The sequence below is a fragment of the Coenobita brevimanus genome, chromosome 57, assembly GCF_032717465.1.
Source record: "Coenobita brevimanus isolate Jiangsu-jjx chromosome 57, ASM3271746v2, whole genome shotgun sequence".
NCBI classification, from domain to species: Eukaryota; Metazoa; Arthropoda; class Malacostraca; order Decapoda; family Coenobitidae; genus Coenobita; species Coenobita brevimanus.
In genome coordinates, this window is record NC_137010.1 from 43,417,740 (window position 1) to 43,441,194 (window position 23,455).

The 23,455-nt window shown below is 41.0% G+C and overlaps 1 protein-coding gene across 1 annotated transcript in view; it reads right to left on the bottom strand.

Moving 5' to 3' along the window:
- LOC145401975 (maltase-glucoamylase-like) overlaps positions 1-23,455 on the bottom strand; it is a 261,779-nt gene that overhangs the window by 120,775 nt on the left and 117,549 nt on the right. The window contains exons 28-30 of the mRNA XM_080274078.1: positions 21,405-21,573; positions 16,275-16,344; positions 85-237 (exon numbers count right to left, since the gene is read on the bottom strand). Of these exons, the coding sequence (XP_080130204.1) occupies positions 85-237; positions 16,275-16,344; positions 21,405-21,573 (392 nt within the window). The remainder of the gene's footprint in view (positions 1-84; positions 238-16,274; positions 16,345-21,404; positions 21,574-23,455) is intronic.

The following is a 23,455-nucleotide window of genomic DNA, read 5'->3' on the forward strand; positions in this document are numbered from 1 at the left end:
CCCTTCCCTCCCACTCCCACACCTTCCCATACCGTCTCACTCCCTCTCACACTCTTCCACTTCCTCCCACTCCGTCCCACTCACCTCCGCGTTGATGGCAGGGTCGAGAATAACAACAAATCTCAGCCCGCCCTCCTTCACCTCCCTGATGTAGTCCTGCAGGCCGCCATAGTTCTTGGGGTCCACTGTGAAATCCATGCGCCGGTCCATGTAGTCGATGTCGCCGTACTGCACGTCCTGAGAGGGGCCAGTGGGGTGAATGGGGTGAGATGGGGGTTGCTAAGGTGAGAGAGAGAGAGAGAGAGAGAGAGAGAGAGAGAGAGAGACACACACACACACACACACACACACACACACACACACACACACACACACACACACACACACACACACACACAGAGACAGACAGACAGACAGACAGGAGGACTGGGGTATAGAAGTTGGAGTGGGGTGGGAGGGAGGAATGAGATGAGAGGTAAATCGGGTGGGAAGGGAGTGTGGGATGGGTGGGGAGAATCGGAAGAGCTGGTGAGACAGGGGAATGGGGAAAGAGGGAAAAGAAGGAGTGGGATGAGAGGTAAAAACGAAAAGAATGTGAGGATTAAGAAAAGAAGAATAAGCAGAGAGATGATCGAGATAAGAGAGAGGAGTGGGGTAAGAGGAAGGAGTAAAGAGAGAGGGCGGGATGAGGCAGAGTAGGGAGAGAAGGAGTGTGCTGAAGGATGACTGGGATGGGAGATAAGCAACATGGAAGGGGAGAGAGGTGAATGGGAGGAAACTGGAGAGATGGGTGGGTAGAAAGGAAGGAGTAAGTGGGGTTATGAAGGAAGAGTGAGTGAGTGGGATGCAAGAGAGGAGTGGGGTAACCAGCACTTTTATCTGTGTCCTGGTACTGTATGACGCTAGAGGAATACGTCTATCTATCTATCTATATAACTAGGCTGCTTCCCCCAAGGAAAGGGAGGTAGCCGAGACAGGACGACACACTCCCCATTTACTCATCCATTCAAATACATTCATTCGCATCTTAGCCCCAAAGGGGAGAACGGACAGATCCTTACCGCACCACACCGCACAAGGGTCAACTGCGCAATGCAATCAGTGACATCCGCAGCAGAGCCCGACAGCAGAACTGGTTTACCCCTGTCACATCATAACCGACCCATCCCCTTACCCGCACCTGACCTGACTAGCTGATCAGACCAAATGCGGGAGAATATCCCCTCAGGGCTGCGTCATCACTTATTCACAATTTCTCTCCATTTATTTCTTTCACGCACAGCCACTCTTCCTTGCTCAACAGACATCCCTCTCGCATCCAGCGCTCTCTTCACACTGTCCATCCATCCTATTCGTGGTCTTCCTCTCAGCCTTACACCTCTCACATCAGATCTAGTTATTTTTTTCACCAAGCGCTCATTATCCATTCTCTCCATATTCCCAAACCATCGCAACACCCTCTGCTCAACTCTACCAGCCATCTCCCGAACAACTCCAGTTCTCCTTCGCACTTCATCATTTCGCACCCGATCCATATGCGTCACTCCACACATACTCCTCAGACACCTCATCTCCATTGCATTCAAACTTTTCCTCTCTGCTACACCCATATTCCATGGTTCAGCCCCATATAACGCAGTCGGTACCCTCATATACGTACACAGTTATATTTACAAAATATAAGTTATACTGTATAGAAAACAGTACCTTATTTAGCACACTGTAAGCCGTATTGCTATAACAAAAAGAGCGATGATGTGGAAAAGCCCTCAGTTTTTTACCATAATTTCTGAATCATTTAACGATGACAGAAACTGTCTGACCTTTTCTGTGTCGCTCGTGACCGTACTTTCCAATATGAAACGAAGGTTGACGACATCTAACAATCACAGGTGTCCCGCAGGTTGCAGTAAAAAATTGGTTAATTGTTTGCATTTTATCACACTCACTCATTTTTAATAATATGGCCACACATCACAAAAGAAGGGGTCACCTAATTCATATATTTCATTTCAAAGCGAACATAAAAAAAAAAAAAAAAAGGATATCCATAAAAGGCTGAGCACATATCATGGAGTGACAAAAGTGCATAAGTATATAAATTCAAAAATAATAATAATAATAATAATAAAATGGAGGGAATCGAAGTAATAGCATGTCCATCAACTCCTTTAGTATCTGTAAGTGTCCATGAAGTGATATTGTGCACTGGCTTACGCGTCAACTATAATGATCATGGGAAGCGTCTTGGCCACAGCTTCAGAACCCGTGCGCGTAGTGGCAATAAACGAGCATGTGTAATAAGGCTCTTTTACCATGCCCATACAAATTACTGAGAAGAGAGAGAGAGAGAGAGAGAGAGAGAGAGAGAGAGGGGGGGGGGTGCCAGAGTACGTAAGGGAGGATAGTGTGTCGTGGGAAGAAGAGGCGTCACTGAGTGGGGAAAGAAATGTCTGGAGGTTCTAGTGTCCAGGCCACTCCTCTCAGAATGCAGCGTCAGGTAGTACATATGTTCTGAGTGCCTTCAGTATGATTTTCTTTTTATGTCGCCACAGCCAGTCGATTTTATTCCCCTCAAGCCGGTGGGCCTCTCGTGGCGAAGGGGTTAAGAAAGAACACCAGTGTCCTCATGAATATGAGAGTCCTTTCTTAATCGAAATAAAATCATCTTGTAGTGCCCATAATGAAGCAGAATCGCACATCATAGTGAAGGGCACAAGATGTGGGAATATCCTTAAATTATGCTGAAAATCCTGCACTTCGATTACTTTTTTTTTTTTTTACTTTGCTCTTGCTCTCTCTGGATAATAATGATCAGTACAGCAGGAAGCTCCTCAAGTGGTGGATTACATATAATTAAGTTACTAGCGTCCATATTTGATAATGTGGAATATAATCGAGCAAGCAAGTTTGCTAATGTATGAAGCGTGTCATCCCATTTGTCTCATATCAGTACACACTGTGCACAACAATAGTGTGGAGACCTGTTGTTCAATTTCTTCTTCTTCTTCTTCATGATCTTCTTCATCTTCATCTTCTTCTTCATCGTCGTCGTCGTCTTCTTTTTTCTTCTTTTTCCTTCTTCTTTCTTCTTCTTCCTTATTTTTCCTCCTTCTTCCTTCTTCTTCCTTTTTCTTCCTTCTTCTTTCTACTTCTTTCTTCGTTCTTTCGTTTTCTTTCTATCTTTCTTTTTTTATCTTTCTTTTTCCCAACAGTGTTGTGATTTTTCCTTTCTTTCCTCATCGATTCTTTTCAGACTTGCTGCTCTTCCTTTGGCACCTCCTTTTTTTACGATTTAGGCTTTTAAAGGGTTATATGGGATCAAAAGTCAAACCATACAAACACAGATTTTTGGATCATATGTTTTTCTATATTAATTAATCACGGCAATACGCACAGGAGTATATCGGTGTGCTGGAGTGTTTAGAGATCCTCCCGTTTTTCCGTGAACATGTTAAAAAACTTTAATTTTCCATAACCTTTCAAACAATGTGCACAGGTTTGCTGGAATTTTAACAGTGTTCGTGGTGAGTCAGTTTTAGCACTCAGTCTGGTGCTTCCTGGCCTGTCCAGGAATATGGTGACGAACTTTCAGAAAAGGCACTCAAGTGCACACAACAACTGTTAGTTTTTTCATAACCTTTTCAACAACTTGGGCAGTTCCCCTGTTGCTTTAATAGTTTTCAAGATAACACAGGTTCTGTGTTCAACTTGACACTTTTTGGCTTTTATCAGCAATATGATGGTCAAGATTGTGAAAAGTCACTCAAGAATCACCTATTATTTTTTTTTCCACAACACTTCCAACGGTGTATATAGCTCCGCTGCTAAGGCCCTCTCCCACTTCGGCGAAAGTGTGGAAGATATAGTCACGATGTGTCAAAAATCCCTAATCGTGGGTATTCGTCATCAAAATCTTGTCCATTCGTGGCATGGCGCCGATACGTCGCACGAGGTGGAAATTTGTCGTGGGGGACCACGACGTTTTCATGCTGCATGAAAACGTCGTGGCCCTCCACGATTTTGTAAAATTTCGCAGATTAGTCGTAAACAACAAGGCGACGCCTCGGCAACGTCGGCGATTACCCTGCATATAAACCGCGTATGATCGCCGACATCGGCGAGGCGTTGGCGGTGAAAAAAAACGTTGAGATGTCATACGGTCATACGGCGACGCGTCGGCAATGTGTCGGCGATGCATCGGTGAGGTTAATACGACATAGCCTACGTAAACCGTACGATATGTACCGGGTTGTGCGACAGTAATATTTCATCTTATGAATGTCGGTGATATATCGCCGACATTTCGCGGATGAACCGTCGATTAATCGCCTTAAATACGCCGATGACGGCGAGGCACCTGCGATGGCCTCGGCGTTTTGTCTGCGAGGTGCGTGCGATGCATTCGCCGACACATCGACGATACATCGTCGACAGCACGCCGCCGTTGTACCTTTATCGCCATTGAGTCGCCATAAAAAAAAACGTTAAAATTTGAATTTAGAATAATGCTTGTGCATTACGCCGACATATCGGCGATATGTCGGTTACTAGTCGCCAGTTATATCGTATACTCCGCCGAGGTTTCGGCGTTTTGTCGTACTGGTGTCGCCGGTATTATGCCGACACCACGATTCTTGGTCAGAATCGTCGACACATCACCGACTTCAGCCACGATTTTCATCGTGGCTTCATCGTGCCTATTTACGCCGAAGTGGGAGAGGGCCTCTACTTTAACAGTTTCGGAAATGAATTGATTCGCCACTGTTGTTGAACTCATTATGAGGCACTGCGTGTTCGTTCACAATTTCACTCTCTTTGCTCCCTCTCTCGAGCAGTTATAGCCTTCATCAACTGTTTCGATGAAGTCTCTCCCACATCAAATTAGACCGTCTTCGGGTGGTAAGAATATAATACACAAAGCTGCCCTCGTACTGAAAGGATTCACATGGCTACGATGACGCTTTTCTTTAGTTTACTGTTGCTACATCCAGTCAGTTTCAACTAAGAAAGGACTTCTTGTACCGAAACAGTTGGTGAATGTTGCATGTACTGAAGCTTATTCACTATAAGGATTCTACCGGAAATTGAAAATGAAAAATAATATGGGTGTGACATGGATGAAATAATGATATAACTCTTCAATGAACTGAGGACATTAACTCCTTCACTATGGTGGAGTTATATTTCGTTACAGTCTTGCTGCAGCGGATGAATGTTAAGCAGCTTAATAATCTCCAGGCCCGACTGCCACCCCAGCCGCAAAAAGGCATTGATTATTTTAACTTTCACCAACGTAAAATTTTCTCTAACCGATTTGAAGAGCTTGAATTTACACACCTGAAACCGCCAATCTCAAGTCCCATAGGCTTAATGGTTACCGCACAATCGACCGTCAACTATTATAATAGTTACTCATAGCGTCTGAACGAAAATAGAAAACTTTTGGCATATACCTATTTTTCGCCACATAACCTTACAAAAAACACCCAAATCAATATGAAACATGTGCTAAGCCGTGAAACAAGCTGTACAAGTGCATAAAAGGGGGGGAGGGGAATTACCTTTGCATGCAAGATAAAAAATATCGATTCACTGCATATCATTCAATAAGGCAAATATTTATACATATATTGAAATGTATAAATGACGAAAAAATATGATAATATAAATAAATGAAATAACTGAACAAAAAATAAATTGCTTGTTGTTAAAATATTAAGCTCTGCATGTAAGTAATACAATAAAATTCATGTGTGTGTTATATAAAACGCTAAGAAACCTGTAGCCTACTGAGTGTGTAAATGGTAGAACGGCAGAAATACTTAAAAGAAATAACTTGCAAGAACCGTACAATCACAAAAGTTTCCCATCGAAAATGATAGAAAATGGGTAAATTGTACGAGGAAACTAATGTTCCTTGGCTAATAACCTTACATACATGACTAACAGATATAATATACATTCCATTGCATCAAACAGGTCACTGATGCAATGGCATAGTGTTTGGCTTGCTTGATATGGGTGGGAGGTGACAATCAGACGAGGAACCAATGGGGCAGAGGGAGGTGGAGTGGGTGTGGAGGGTGCCCTGGGAGGTGGAGGGGAGGTGTGGGTCTTCAGTAAGGAGGGAATTTGCCTACTACACACTCTCACAATGGCATAGATGGGGAATGGGGGAGATCTGGGTGGGAGGAGACAATGAGTGGATAATCCAATGAGGCAGAGGGAGATGGAGAGATGGCCAAGGGGGGAGGGGTCTCCCATCTTATCTAGGGGGACCAATCATGCCAAACACCACCAGATATTGTTGTTCCCATTTGCTAGCTTCCATTTACGTCATTAAAGACGCCTGGCAACCTTTACTCACTGTTTTGTGGCTTCTGCTGTATCGATGTGGACCGGACTGACCGTACCTTGTCTAACACACATCGATCGATGATGAACGGATTTTAGGGGGGAAACCTCTCATAGCAGAGAGATAAACGTAAGCAATATCAAACCTAAGTGTACAAAGGAGTATAAAGGAGTACAAAGGAAAGCAAACAGCAACAGACCTTATGGTCCTTTCGAGGCTGTTTGTTACAGAGTAGACTATGACTACGAGATCTAACTCAACATGCTAAACGTTAAGGATAGTAAAGCAAGAAGGCTCCCCTCGCCTCCAAACCCTCCAGTTAAAACTGGCAAGAAAAGGTGAGAAAAACCACCATTCAGCATGGAAAAACTGACATGGAAATTTCATATGAAAGACTGAAAAGGAAAGCTACATTCTGTAATACATTATCTATAAGCTACCACTATGAACAACCTAAAAGACAAGGTAATAAAGTAAAATGAATAATCGAATAAATAAACAACTAATGCATGACACTATGTACGGGTATGTTGAGTTAATGGAGCATCTGCGGACACAGCTTGGAAATTGCACAGTGCACAGTGTGGATGTTCAGGGGTGGTGTGGCAGCCTTGCCTGGCGCTATTAAGGTAGGGAGCAGTCAATCAAGCCCCAGCTCTGCTCATTCCACTGAGACTAGGAACTTTCCTATGCGGGACAAGCATACAAGTCACCTCCTGAAGCAGTGACCCCTGGTACATTAAAAAATCTTGATGGTGGTCACTTAAACTAACAGGGACCCTCAGTGATCCACACAGCCCATCACATGTCGAAAGTATGAGTAGTGACCGTTAACCCAGGGCTATCTGTGCATACCCTAGTCTGTGCATATACTATATTTGCATTTAATAAATTGATCCAGGCTCTAAAAAACTAAAATAAAATAAAACAGAAAATTATACATACACAAGTGTTTTATTCAACAGTAAACATATTAAGCTGGGGGTTAGACGACATATACTTATCCAGGCGACTTTCAAAGGTTTGTACTGCATTACAATTCACTACGTTCGAGGGCAATTTATTTCATATATTTACAACTCTATTGAAGAAGAAATGCTTATGTTCATGCGACTGGAATCGTTTGCCAATTATTTTATGCTCATTGCCTCTAGTATAATTCGAGTGATCAACTGTGAAGTATTTATCGACAGCCATGTTATCATGCCCTTTGAATATTCTGAATACTTGAATTAAATCTCCTCGTACCCTCCGTTTAGTTAGGGTAAAGGGATTCAGGGCTTCTAAACTTTTCTCGTACGGTTTATTTCTCAATCTAGGGATCATCTTTGTCGTCCTTCGCTGCACTCTTTCAAGCTGTTCCATATCCTTTTTATAATACAGTGACCAAAACTGAATGCAATAATCCAAGTGTGGGAGTACTAAGGAATTATACAAAGTGAGGACAATAGTATCGGATTTATATTCAAATGCTCTGCCTATGAATCCAAACAATTTAGTGGCTTTTTTCACAGCTTCTGTACATTGTTTGCTTGGTTTCAAATCGTTTGTAATTATAACTCCTAAGTCTTTTTCATGGTTTACCCTATCAAGTTGAACATTATTCATGCTATAACTAGCTCTTACATTTTTACTGCCCCTGTTTAGCACTTTGCATTTAATAATATTGAAATCCACCTGCCAGACTTGGGCCCAGTCAAACAATTGATCAAGATCTCTATGAACTGCCTGCTTTTGCAGTGCTGTATCTGCTTTGTTACCTATTTTAGTACCATCAGCAAATTTTGAAATCTTACAACACAATCCTTCGTCAATATCATTCACATATATTAAGAAAAGAATAGGACCTAACACTGAACCCTGCGGCACTCCACTTGTAACGTTTATCCAGTCTGATTCTTTTCCATTTATCACAACTCTTTGCTTTCGTCCGGTGACCCAATCTTCTACCCACCCGAGAACACTGCCGCTGAAACCATGTGCCTTTAGCTTCTGAAGGAGTCTTTTGTGTGGAACTTTGTCAAAAGCCTTTTGAAAATCAAGGTAGACCACATCAATAGATTTAGTCTCGTCGTACGTGTTCAGTATAGCACTGAAAAAGTCAAGCAGATTCGTGAGGCAAGAGCGCTTATTACGAAAACCATGTTGCCAATCTTTTATGAGGTTGTTTGTTTCTAAATGTTTCACAAACTTGTCTCTGATAATAGTTTCAAGCAATCTGCAAGCCACCGACGTTAAACTAGTTGGGCGGTAGTTTTCTGGTTGGGCTTTATTGCCCTTTTTGAATATAGTGGTTACGTTAGCAAGCTTCGATTCATGTGGCACCTTACTGCTCTTAGGTGATAAGTTAAATAGTTCAGATAAAGGCTTTGATATTTCATTCTGTAATTCCTTCGATACACTTGGAGATATTTTGTCCGGTCCTGGTGTTTTATTCTCTTTTAATTTGTCTATTGCAAGCAGTACGTCACGATCGCTAACTGTAATGTCAGTGATTATGTTACTCTCTTCTATGGGAATGGGGGAAACAGGAATCGTATGTATATTTTCTGTTGTAAATACTGACGCGAAAAAAGTATTAAGAATTTTCGTCATTGTAGTTTCATCATCAGTGTGCTCTCCGTTATCTGTGATTAAGGGACCGATTGATGGAGTTATTATCTTTTTGCTTCTTATGTAACTGAAAAATTCTTTGGGATTTGATTTACTGATACTTGGAATATGTGCCTCAAGGTTTTTCTTACTGCAGGTGGCACGTGGTGGCGACCATCATCCACTCTCATGATGTAGTGCTGCTTACTTCATTAACCTTTATCATTCTTTTTCTGTGCCTGTCCTCCTCTCATCCCATTTCTCCCATCTTTCCTCTCACTTTTTATTGCTCTTACTTCCTTGTCGGGTGGCTTTACATTGAGTGACAAGCCTAATGGTTTCCTGTAAGCCACGAAACCATTTACAATGCTGGATGGTAACCATATAACCAACCCATATGCACTTCCTACATGTCAACATGTGAGTTGGCGAAGGGTTAGTGCCCCTCCCTGTAAAATATCTAACTCAAAGTCAAACGGCCACCCCTTATGGGATAATGACGTCTGGCTACGGATAGATAGATAGCAAATAAAACCTATGCATCTCGACAATTATTTCCCAAAGAAAAACTGTTTCGTGGTAGGAAGCATAAAGAATTAAAGGTGTAAAGCAGTTGAAGAGGTTAATCCCTTCAATGCAAGGACATCTTCACATTTTCTCTTGGACCCGAAAGACGACTGTATTAGCCTTAGCAGAGACTTTTCGAATGGGGGTATACATGTAGCTTTCGTTAAGCCCTTTCCTTCTAGAGATCTTTCCCACATTAAATAAAACCGCCTGTCAGTAGCAAGAACGATATATATATATATATATATATATATATAAACTTACTGAAAGAATTAATATTTCAGACAGAGAAAATGAGTCAGAGATGGAAAGAGGCTGGAGGAGATGAGTTAAATGAAAGGTCACGTCTCGGGAGAGGCGGCAGAATTCTGGGTGAGATATTACGACTTAATTTTCCTAGTACATGACCTCTTTTTACATTTTTGTTACCACAAAGAAGATATGATGTGACGGTGCTGTGTGAGGCACAGATAAGAGGCAGTCAGGTGGTATGAGTGAAAGATGGGACATATTCACACAGTTGGGGTTCACCTGATCCTTCTCCTCTGCTTCTAATTTTCCTTTTCTGGATAATATCATTAGGGTGAGAGAAACCTTATATGTTTCGCTCCCCATAAATGACTCTCTTTCATATGTATCTGGAAAGAGGGTGACAGACACGCTCTAATGTGCGCTAAGGGCAAAAAAAGAAAGTAGCTTTGCTCTTGCTCACGACTGAACAATATATATATATATATACTAACTAAAAAAGTACTCCCGGAGGGCGGACATTTCGGCTAGCTCCTGCAGAGGGCTGCTTGGGCCTTCGGCCAATATATCTAAAATAGTTATGTAAAATACAATTAATCCTAATAAATTATATACCAAAACACTCCTGCGATCATGCTCATTCAGACTATGTATCATATGTGGGGGCAAACCCTAAGGGAGCCGAGTTTATAGGTAACAAACATACAAACACGCCTTTATTATTATATATACTGTAGAGAGACAGACAGACAGACAGATGGAAAGATAGATAGATAGACAGATATATAGATAGATATAGACAGATAGATAGAAATATATATATATATATATATATATATATATATATATATATATATATATATATATATATATATATATATATATATATATATATATATACTCGATTATCATCTCATTTCGATTATCATCTCATTTCATCAGCCGTTTGAGTGTCCACTGCAGGACCGGCCTATCCCTACCGAAGTGGGGATGATACAGCCAGTGTATCTCCATCAAGTGGCTTAGGCTGTCTAGAAGAGATTGTATGTAGGGTGAGAAGTGCTTGTAAGCGTAATTGTAGTCTTGTAGTGGCTTTGGATGTGTGTGTAGTCTGTGAACCAAGTGTAATCGGCCCGAGCAATCCGACGGAGTGCAAGCATACTTTATAGTATGCGACACTGGTTCAGCCACAGCACCCTTTGTGTCTGCCAATGCAGTACGTGGCCAGAAGAACGCTCCCAAAGTTTATTACCCTGGCGGGGCGCGAACCCTCGTTCTTCAGTGTACGAAAACGCACACTTTACCCCGCACACTTTACCACTGAGTCCATATATATATATATATATATATATATATATATATATATATATATATATATATATATATATATATATATATATATATATATATATATATATGGTGCGGGCTCTTACCAAAATATGTAATATATACACCGCATAAATGATGTGTTTCCTGGAATATATATATATATATATATATATATATATATATATATATATATATATATATATATATATATATATATATACAGTATAAATATATGTATATAATGTATGTATGTTTGTATGTATATATATATATATATATATATATATATATATATATATATATATATATATATATATATATATATATATATATATATAGTGGTGAGCGCCCCCACCATATCTGTAAATATAAGAAGGCTGCGTTGTTTGTTTGTTTGTCCTTCAATCACGCCCAAACCAAGGGCCAGAGACCATCAGACACATTTATATTCTGAATCAGGGTGACCCAATGATGGTTTTAGGGGGGTCAAAATTCGGTTCTGGGTCATTTGAGGTCACCAGTAGAGTGTTCGCCATTTGGCCCGGGCAACGCCGGGTACCCTTGCAATTCAATTTTTGGCATGCAGACTCATATGACCTCTATTTCGGACATAGGCTATGTAAGGTTGACCTCCGAGGTCTTTTGAGGTCACCAGTAATACACGCACGAACGACTGGATCCAGCAGCCCATTTTTTGGCATGCAGACTCACGTGACCTCCAGTTCGGACACAGGCTATGTGAGGTTGACCTCCAAGGTCATATGAGGTCACTGGCCGAAAGTCTTTTGAGGTCACCGGTAACAGTAAACAAGCGCGCACAAATACTGTGCGTTAGCTTGCAGAAGCTGAAATGGAAAGTTCCAAGACTTATAACCCCTCTTCAAAAGCATAAGAGGTACATGGTCGTTGTGGAGTTGAAATAAAGACTGAATTAGACCAAATATATCTATATCCATCTATCTATCAATCTATCATATATATATATATATATATATATATATATATATATATATATATATATATATATATCCTGTGACACCCCACGCGATGCACAGGGCCTCGATGAACTCTCTCCACCAATATTTGTCTCTTGCCATCTCCTTCAGGTCCCACCAACACTCCTCTCCTGCTTCTTTTTTCATTGTCTTGAACCAGGTTTCCCTCGGCCTACCTCTACCTCTTCTTCCTCTAGCAGTCCACTCTGGCACATCCTGTATTAAACTACCTTCTTTTCTGTATATGTGCCCCAGCCACTTCCAGCGAGACAGTCTCACAAATTCATTAACTGGTTCCACTCTCGTAATATCCCTTAATCTTGCATTTGTAACTCTGTCTTGCCACTTTACCCCAAGAATCCTTCTCAGTATTTTATTCTCAAATCCTAATATTTTCTGATCTGTTGCAGTTGTACTGTGCCATGACTCATGCCCATAAATTAAAATTGGTCTAACCATGGACTTGTAAATTTTCACTTTAGTATGTACCGAAAGCATATTGTTATTCCAAACAGATTTCAACATTCCAACAGCTCGCCAAGCCTGTCTAATCCTGTCCTCAATTTAATTGTTTAATGATTCATTAGATGATATGGTCGTTCCCAGATATTTAAAGTTTTCTACATTCTTCACCACATTATTCCCAATTACACAATCGATTTGGTTCTCCATGTTCATATTAATAATTTCAGTCTTTCCACAGTTTATTACCAATCCCAATTTTTCTCCTTCCTCCACCAGACAATCAGGCACCCTCTGCATCTCGTAAATACTTCCGCAAATCAGTACAGTATCATCAGCATAGTCCAAATCCATCAGTTTCTTCTTTTCTTTCCAGTTAATTCCTGCACCTGTTCTCCTTACAATCTTTTTCATAACATAATCCATAACCAAAACAAACAACAATGGCGAAAGAACTCCTTGAATCACTCCTGACCTAACTTGAAATGGATCACTCAAAAAACCACCCACCATTACCTTACAAAAAGTACCTTCATGCAGGCTTCTAATAATATTTAAAAACTTTTCTGGTATACCATAGAATCTCATAATTTTCAACATAGTTCCACGTGAAACACTATCAAACGCCTTTTCAAAATCCACAAAACACATACTAAGTGGCATTTTCATCTCATTAGTTTGTTGCATTAGATGCCTTACAATAAAAATCTGATCATTACAACCTCGACCCTTTCTAAATCCCGCTTGTTCTTCTCTTAAAATTTTATCAGTTACTGGCTCTATTCTGTTCAACAAGATTTTGGAAAAGACTTTTGCAACTACAGGTGTCAAAGTTATCCCCCTCCAATTGCCACACACACTTAAATCTCCCTTTTTTGGTATGTTCATAATCACTCCATTTTTCCAATCTTCTGGAATTCCACCATTATCCCAAGCCACATTAAAAAGTTTCAAAAACGCATTCATCAACTCCTCATTTTCCACCTTAAGCATTTCAGGGAATATTCCATCCTCTCCTGAGGCCTTAAAATTCTTTAACTCCTGTATAGATTTTGCTACCTCTTCCAAAGTTTTATCCCCTGTTTCTATCTACAAATCTCTCTCGGCGGCAAAATGTCCTCTTCAGCTGGGATTGGTCTATTTAGAACAGATTCAAAATGCTCTTTCCACCTTCCTTTTATATCCAAATCTTTAGTCATCAAATTACCATTTCTATCTCGTACAGGTATTTCCTTCCTTCTCTTTTCAGTCCCAGTTAACTCCATTATGGCCTGATACGCTGTTCTTGTGCTCTGACCGTCATTTTTACTTAATTTAATTTCTGTCTCTGTTGCCTTTTCATCATATAGTCTCCTCTTATCACGTCTAACGAGTCTTTTTACTTCAGAATGTAAACTCCAGTACTTTGCTCTAAATACTTCAACTACCTGGCCACCAACATGTTGTTCTTCACTTCTTAACTTAACCTCTTTCCTTTTCCGAATTGCATTCCATGTTTCATCTGACATCCACTTTTTCCTTCTCGCTTTTCCCTTTTTCTTAATAGCAACCTTAGCACTCTCATGCAAAACCTGTTTTACCTCTCGCCACATTTGATTAATATCATTGTCTTCAGATTCAATCAAAGTCTGCAGGACTAGAAACCTGTTCCTACATTCCCACCGAATCTTTTCCCTCGTGCTCTCAACACTTCTCAGCTCATCACAATCATAATTATTACCTCCTGTACATTTCCCATTAATGTTTCTCTTAAGTTTTATTTTAATCTTTGACACAACAAGTTGATGATCACTACCTATATCTGTCCCCCTCCTTACGCAAACATCTTGCAAATAGCTCCTATGTCTTCTGCTAATTGCAATGTGGTCAGTCTGGTTACAATATTTACCACATGGTGAAATCCAAGTAGTCTTATGTATTTTTCTATGCTCAAAGATAGTTCCACCAATTATAAGGTCATTTGCCAAACAAAAGCTTTCAAAGCGCACCCCATTTTCGTTTCTTATATACTGTGTGTATATATATATATATATATATATATATATATATATATATATATATATATATATATATATATATATATATGTGTGTGTGTGTGTGTGTGTGTGTGTGTGTGTGTGTGATCGATGTAATCACCTTTGGTACTCGTTTTTTTTCACTTAAGGCAAATGTATTTGATTACATAGCAAATATTATATCTTTATCCTGCATTAATCAAAATAGCATGAAACCTTTATAATATGAGCTTTTTGGAAGGTAGTATCACATTTTATCCCACTGTTATAGAACGCAAAGACAATATAGTAAGACAGCTTCATATAGGCAATGTACAGGATCTGTTATTAGCACTCTTGAAAGGAGTAAAGACAGGGTTATTATACTGGTGATTGATGGATGCCAGTAAGAAGTATGAGTGCAAACAGAAAAACTAAAGAGTATTATTGTCAGACTTAAGTTGTACATGGTGAAAGTAGCTCTGAATACTGTATATTGTATGATAAAAGAGAAAAGGTTTGGATTCAACTAGAAGAGTAACATTGCATCTGAAAAGGTTATTGTGAGCGTAATGGGTGATGGCACAGCTTCTGTGAATAATGTGATGGGTTATTTCTGAGCACCAGAGGAAAATGATATTTTGTATCAGTAATTCATGCTTAGACCACAAAGTAATACATTATCACAATAGGCACAAAAAGTTTGCGGTGAACACTGACAGAATCCTAACTGTTCATGTGCTTACCGAGAAGGTTGCGTGGGTGTCTAACTGACGTGACAGTTGTGAAGGGACGTGGAGGGTTACCTAATTAGAGGATTTCATTGTGCAAAATGAAGCAGAGAAGGAATATGGAAAAATGGTGAATGAGTTATTCCGAATGAAGAAATAGTAGCAGAAAAAAATTAAAACAAAACATTGGCAGATGAATACAACATTTTACAGTCCGTAAAACGGAAACCGATGGACTTCAACTTTTTGGTGGGGATAAAGAATGGTTAATAACCACTAATTATGAGTGGAACTACAACGATGTCAGTTGGGAAGAAACAAACACTATGGAGGGAGATGGAAGCAGAGAGAGCAGTAAAAAACTGGTGGATGGGGTATATGCAAGAAAATAACTCTGATGAATGATAATAAACTAAGTGCAGTAAGTATGTATAAAATGTAATCATAAAGAAGGGAAAGGTCAAAGGAAGATGTGGAAAGAAAACCCATACAAATTTATCTGTAAACGGGACACTCTGGAAAATGGAGAGAATGTAATGAATGAGTATGGAATAAATTGTGTTCATATATGAATAAAAATGGTAGACTGTAAACTATGTATGCAAAGTTGTGCACTAATGAAAAAGCAATCTGAAAAGCTGATAAATGGGGATGAGGAGAGCAAAGAGGTGATGAAAATGACCGTGTTGGATGGTGTACATGGAGGGTGTGATAATGGGTAAATCTAAACTATATATACATGGGTAAATCTAAACTAAATCCAGCTTTTCGGACGAGGATTCTGGATACGTAATCTCACACTCAGACAGATCTGCTTTGCGTATCCGAGTGTTCGTCGTCATAGTGCTGCACAAAGACGCGCTGTTCACAAAAGAGGAAGGGACTGGATTCACTCGTATTCACACAAATCCCCATGAACTGTTCAGAATGACGAGAGAAAAGGAATACACACACACACACACACACACAGACCGACAGACAGACAATCTTAACTTACGTGTGGGATTTCTGCTTCTCTGGTTCTGTTCACTGCCGCCTGTAACGCCTGAAGGGACCCGTACCCGTATCTGTGATTAGGAAAGGCAATGGAAATATGATTATGTTCTGTATATACGTACACACATACAGTATATGCTCAGCTGTCTATCAATCTATATGTCCATATGTCAGTATATCTATCTATCAGGTTTTACATACATACAGTATATATATATTTACTAGTAGGAAATCCAGCGCTGACCGTTTAAAAATTTATGACCATGTATACGACACTGAGTGGAACCCTTGGGAGTCACCCCCCTTTGGAAGACGACCCTTGGAGTCCCATACTACCCACTGAACTTGTGTTCTTCCTTGGACCCCTTTTCGTGAGGGAAATATTCCCTATGGACTTATTCCTACCATGGATCTATTTTCAACATATACCTATTCCCCACTGACCTACTTTCGCTTTACCAACTCACCCGCCCTGCCTTCTGGCCCATCTTCCCATCCACCTACCTTTCCCATCCTTCCTACCTACCATGCTCATACCCACAATGCCCATGAATCCACACTCACCCATTCACCCTGCCGTCCACTCACCCACGCACCAATTCCTCATGGACCAATATTCCCACTACTAAACACACTGCCTTACCAACTCACCCATCCTTCCCACCCAACCAGCCACCCTGCCCATTCACCCACCCTCCCACCCACTCACAGTCATCCACCCACCCTACCCATTCTCTCACTCACGTACTCCACATGGACCTATTTTCCCACTCATCCTCCCTATCCACCCACCCACACCCACTCCTGTCCACCCACTCATCCACTCCGCCTGCCCACCCACCCACATTCATGGCCACCCACTCACCCACCCACGCTGCCCCACCACATTCACATCCCACATTCAGTCACCCACATCACCAAACCACCAAACTTCCCTACCTGTTATAATAATATTGATATGCTTGTAGAGCAAAATTCAAACTCTGCTGTAAAAGCTCTACCCAGTTGAAATGCACGATTAGTGACTTTATTTGTTCTAATCTTAGCCATCAGGGGCGCCACTTTAGCCACTTTAAACTACGACAATACTCTCATTTAGAGCCCTCTTGCTGCAACTAATGTACGTTTAAATTCCACAGTAGAAACACACACACACACACACACACACACACACACACACACACACACACACACACACACACACACACACACACACACACACACACACACGCAACCAGACAGTTTTGATCAAACTCTGAAAGCCTTTCGCAGTGAAGAGGTCTGTAACTATTTCCGTTAAACCTCCAGCATTGGGGCGTTTATTTATTTGTTCTTATTATCGTCAGACGATTTTATTCAGCGAAGACGAGATTTTTTTTAACCTGATGTGATGTATACAGCACTCATCGACGCCTTTAATCAATTCACTCCAATGACGTACTTGTTTATTCTGGCTACTTTTTGATGCTATATCAAACTTTGGAGGTACTTTTCCGACAGGACGGGGTAGACACAGCCTCCAGTAATCCCTTCAGTACCAGAGACACTTGCTAACTTGACTAAAATGTCCTGTTATTAGCAAGAACGAACTTGGAGAAAGAAACACCGATATGGGACTTAGTGTGTATTGACGTTTCGCCTCATGGACCTCACCTTCCTTACCCTACCTGTCCCCCCTACCATCCCTAGCCAATACCTAACCCCCCCCCACACCCACTGCCTAGTTCTGCTATATATACAGGAAATGTGGTGTATATTCAGCAACTGTATTCTGAGGAAGCCATGAGGCGAAACGTCAATACACACTAAGTCCCACATCGGTGTTTCTTTCTCCAATTTGTCAACGAACAGTGTATCAAGAACGAACTTTAATAATGTTACCGGACTGAAGTGGTTAATAGGGGAGTTGAAGTCTTATCAGAACCGTCTGGAACTTACAAGAATGAAGTGAAGAATGACGTCATCGTAATGGAAGGGATGATAATATTCTTGCTAACGTCAGAGGATTTTTTGTTAGCTTGGGGGGAAACCTGTCATACTAGGGGTCACACTCCACCTTTAAGACCTTTAGTACGGGGCCGAATTTTTTCTTATTTTATTCTTGCTATCGACAGACTATTTCATTCAGTTTCCGAGGGATTTTTTTTGAGCTGTTTTCCACAGACAATAAGATTATAACAGATATTATGCCATCAAACAGAAGTGGTTAACCTCTTCAGTATGATGATGTCTTTTCAACAGGTTACTTTTGATGTAGCAATGAAAGGGCTAGCTTTGTCTATATAAAAACCCTTCACCTAGAAAACTCCCTCCTAGACTACATAAAATCGCACGAGGATAGCAAATATATGTAAGATGCCACCGTACTGAAGTTGCTGAATGTGTGGTTGGCAAGGGTGACATTTTTGTTGTACTTCTGCAAGCATCAGGCGATTTAATTCGGCTTTGAAGAAACTTCTTTGCATGCTGGTTTACTATTAACTCGATTTGTATGAGAGGCTTTTCTTAACTTGAATATAAGAGTTTATCCTCTAAAAGCGGCCAGATTACACTTTCTTTAAAAATGTGCCAGATTTAAGGACTGAGGTGCCTTAAATTGGTGGCAACAGTTTCATGTACAAATATGCTTGCCGTTTGATTTCGATGACTTGTTAATTTCCAATTCTCTCCTTATTAGCACTAAACAAGTTATTCAGTTTAGAGCAGACCTCTCGTAGTGACTGAGTAAATGAAGGCTCTGTTTTACCTCTCGTTCCTCAAAGTCTCTCTTAGCTTGAACACAATTACTTGGTGACAGCGAGAACATTGCAAACAGGATATCATCGGAGTTAGAGGGTATTGGGATGATTAGAGGTGGAGGGTACCTACAATCCTACAAATCAATAGAATGGACAGTTACCACAGGCCTGTTGTGTTTTTAAAAATAACACAAGCAAAGGTGGACAGAGTCAGAGGCACAAACACATTTCTAATAAATTAGCAATTACACCTGCGCAGTGTTTTGCCAGGAAGTACAACAGGAGTTCATAATATTCCCATATCATTAGTTCTTCCTGCAAAAGCAGATCTTGGGGACGACGGGCAATCGACCGTAAATAACGTCAAGAATCCCATCTCCAGCTACTGAGATAAGATGTCCATAACTGTAATGCAAACAGCGCTGACATGCAACATCGTAATGTTCTTCCGTTAACTCCTGCACACCCTTGGCATTAAGCATTTATGTTTTATTCTTGCTGTCGCGGTATGGTTTTACTTAGCTTATGAGAGAACTTTAAAATATGAGGTCCTAACAAAGTTAAAAACAGGCGTTATGGAGACCGCAGGAAAAGATGGTAATTAAAAAAAAAAAATGTTACAGGAATGAAGGGGTTAACCAGTAACACAAATGCCAGATCTCTCTCTCTCTCTCTCTCTCTCTCTCTCTCTCTCGATGAAGCTGAAAATGATCTGTCATTATTTTGATCTGTGATGATTGTAAATGTGGCTCCAAGTTAAATTACTTCTGCTGCCTGCTAACAGGTTCCAGAAATGCAAAACACTGGTTACTTTTTTTTTCTCTTTTTCTCATTTTGTTTCCCTTCATCATGTCACCGCTCTTTTCCTTGCCTGTCCTTTACTTTTTCTGTCTTCTTTTTTTCGCCTATCCTCTCCCTTTCCCGATTCAACCTGCCTTTTTGGTCGTTTGGTGGCAGTTACGGCATTCTAGCACAACTTTCACCATGCCGCCTTCAGAAAGCAGGGTGACATCATTTTTATATTCTTCTTGCTACTACCAAATCCTCCAAACACACACACACACACGCACACACACACACACACACACACACACACACACACACACACACACACACACACACACACACACACTACAAAATATTTACCCTAGTTTATTCCTAGCTCAGGCACCTCACTCCAATCCCCACTGCACCCCATTTCCAATCATCAGTACCAGTGCACCTCTCATTCATCCCAGTGCATCCTTCACTCATCCCAGTGCATCCTTCACCCATCCCAGTACATCCTTCACCCATCCCAGTGCATCCTCCAGTCATCCCAGTGCACCCTCCATTCATCCCAATGCATCCTTCATTCATCCAATACTTCTTTCATTCATTCCAGTACATCCATCATTCATCTCAGTAACTCTCCCCACTCTTCCACCAAATTTTCCTTCACATCCTAGCTCTCTCCAGACAATCCCAATTCACACACTCCACTGCACCAGTCACTCTAGTCTGGTACTCTCCACTAGTCCATGTAATGCCAATATCATTCAGCTCAGCACCAACATGAGTCCACCTAATACTAATACCAATCAATATAATACCAATACTACTTCACCTACTGCACTACTGGCCCACCCAATACTCGTACCAATCCATGTAATGCTAATCCTATCCCACCTAATGCCGCCACCAATCCTCTATAGTACCAGTACCATCATTCCCCCACCTAATGCCAATACCAGTAATCTACCCAGTAACACCAATTTCATTTCAGTAAGAGCTGATTTAATATTAACTACACTCCACTTAATACCACCAATGCCGTCACTGCCAGTTCATCTAATACAAGTACAATTCACGTAATATTAATTCTTTGGACCTGACGAGTCGTACTTTCTCCTTTATTCACGCTGCCTCCAGACGGTTTTCTTCATCTCAAGAGAGGCTTTTCTTACTGGAAGGGTTAGGTACAGCCATCATTAGCCCTTCAATACTAGAGTGCTCTGAAAAAATAATCGTCTGTGCTCTGACTGAGAGGTTAAACACTAATCCCACAGTACCAATATACTCACCTCATACAAATACTATTACCCGTTACCCTAATGTTGGCACTCCTACACCTTATACCAGTACTGTTTTAGCCAGCACCACTACAACCACCAGTACACCAATGCGAGTCATCTTAAATGCTAACATTACTACCCCTAGTGCCAAAATTTGTCTGTTCATCACCGTCACCAGTCCACCTAATACATGTACCACTAACGGTCTAACCAATCTTTACTCCATCTATCACCACAGCACCAGTACATCTAATACTAATGTCTCTTTAATATTAACATTCCCCTAATACGAACACAGATCTACTGGTACCTAATACTACCAATTCACCTGGTGCTTACCTACACAACTGGAAGCCAAGTGCCCAATATGGTGGCATAACAGGGCGGTGTATGAGGCTGGTGTACTGGGCTACCACGCTCTCAGGTTCAGGGCCCAGTACCATGTAGAGGTCCAGTACACCACCGATAGTCCGGAACGTGATGGCAGGGTAGTCCAGGAGTTGATAATCTGGGCAGGGACAGTAAATGGGATAATATAGTGCTTTTTGTAACGGGCTGAATAATTTAGACAATAGCAGTAATGGAAATAGTAATATTATGCATAAGCTAAATCGTTCTGTACATGCATATGTTTGTATGCTTGCACACTCTTTATCCCATGTGAGAAGCTCTACTAACACACTCCCAGGCTTTGTTTTAAGAGTCCAGAAGGTCAACTAATCCGAAGGTCGTTGGGCCAAGATGTCTCTTTAAATTACTGGAGAGGTCACCCCCCCAAACCTGAGCATTGGCACAAAAAATTGTGTGTGTGTGTGTGTGTGTGTGTGTGTGTGTGTGTGTGTGTGTGTGTGTGTTTACTGTACTGAGTAGTGCTTGATATTACTGTAGCCTGTTGTGATGGAATGGCAATGTTTATGAGTGATCAGGTGTACGTTATCGAGGGAACATTGATGAAGTAAAATGTGAAGACATACATGTATTTATGTTTTGCAGTGTCCTGCTTGCACGCGCATGGGCGGGCAGGTAGTATTAAAGGCAGTTAAACACCCACCTCCAGCTGGGATTGACCCCCGACATTGTACAGTACAGCACCGAATAAGTGTGCAAAACACTCGTTCAGTGGAGGCCCTGATGATTGTTACTATTACTGTTATTGTTGTTGTTATTATTATTATTATTGGCCACCTCATGCTGTTCTTGTTGTTAGTTGCGTTTTCTTGCTTGGTTTCTTTCTTTTGATCTTCCTTTCTTGTTTAATTATGCCAAGCATTTCTACCCTTCAGTATTAACAGATTCCGACCAAACTTGGATACAATGACGAGCCTATAATCTAGCTGTGTCTGCAAGGTTTTGATTGCTAGGCAACTACTCGTTGTCTAGCAACGGCAGAAAAAAAAAAAAAAAAAACTTTTCTCGTACTTTTCACGTTTTGAGTTGTAGAAGCATTATTAATGGGCGTCGAAAGCTCCGACTTCTTATGGCGTAATCTTCAGCTCATTCCCTATTGGAAGTGTGCCATCCACTTTCCTCACTCTCTAGTTTTCGAGTGGCAACTCCACGAAGACTGGCCTCAGAGTCCCTACAAACCAGTACCGGTTTTCAAAAATGCCCCCCTAGATCCCCAGCGGCTTAATGGAACTGTATGAAAGTTTGCATGCTTATAGACATTGACTAGTACTACAGCTTTCTATGTACACCTATCTGCTACAATGGCCAGGTCAGGGGTCAAAGGTCATCAAATGTAAAAACAGTGAAAACAGCTAAAATCATGACTATGCCCGCGTGAAATACTAAGGCTCCGAAGATTATTAAGCCAAGGCTATGCTTCTTGGGTGGAATGTTGTACTGGAGTACCTCCATGTGAAAATGACATTTAGTGTTGAAACTCACTTCCAGTCGCTGGTAGCACCTCCTAGGAGTTGTACCTCTGCTGGGCCATGCCGTGAATTTCAAGTTCCCTAGCTCCACAGTGGTTAATGAAACTTTGCATGCTTACAAACGTTAATGAGTACTACAAGTGTGCTTCGTATATGCATGACCTATTTCCGCCCGGTCTGGGGTCAAAGGGTATCAAGTGCAGAAAATATGAAAAGTGCTAAAATTACAACCTTGCTCGCACGAAATGCTAAGGCTCCAAAGATTATTAAGCCAGGGCTATGAATCATGGGTGGAATGTTCCACTGGAGTACCTCCATACAGAAATGACTTTTAGTGTCAAAACTCATTTCTGGACGCTGGCAGCGCCACCTATAATATGTACCTAGGGTGGGCCATTCCGCAAATTTCAAGTCTTCTAACTCCACAGTGGTTGGATGGAATCGAAGGAAACTTTGCATGCTTATAGACATTAATGAGTACTAGAAGTGTGCTTCGTACATCCCTGACCTATA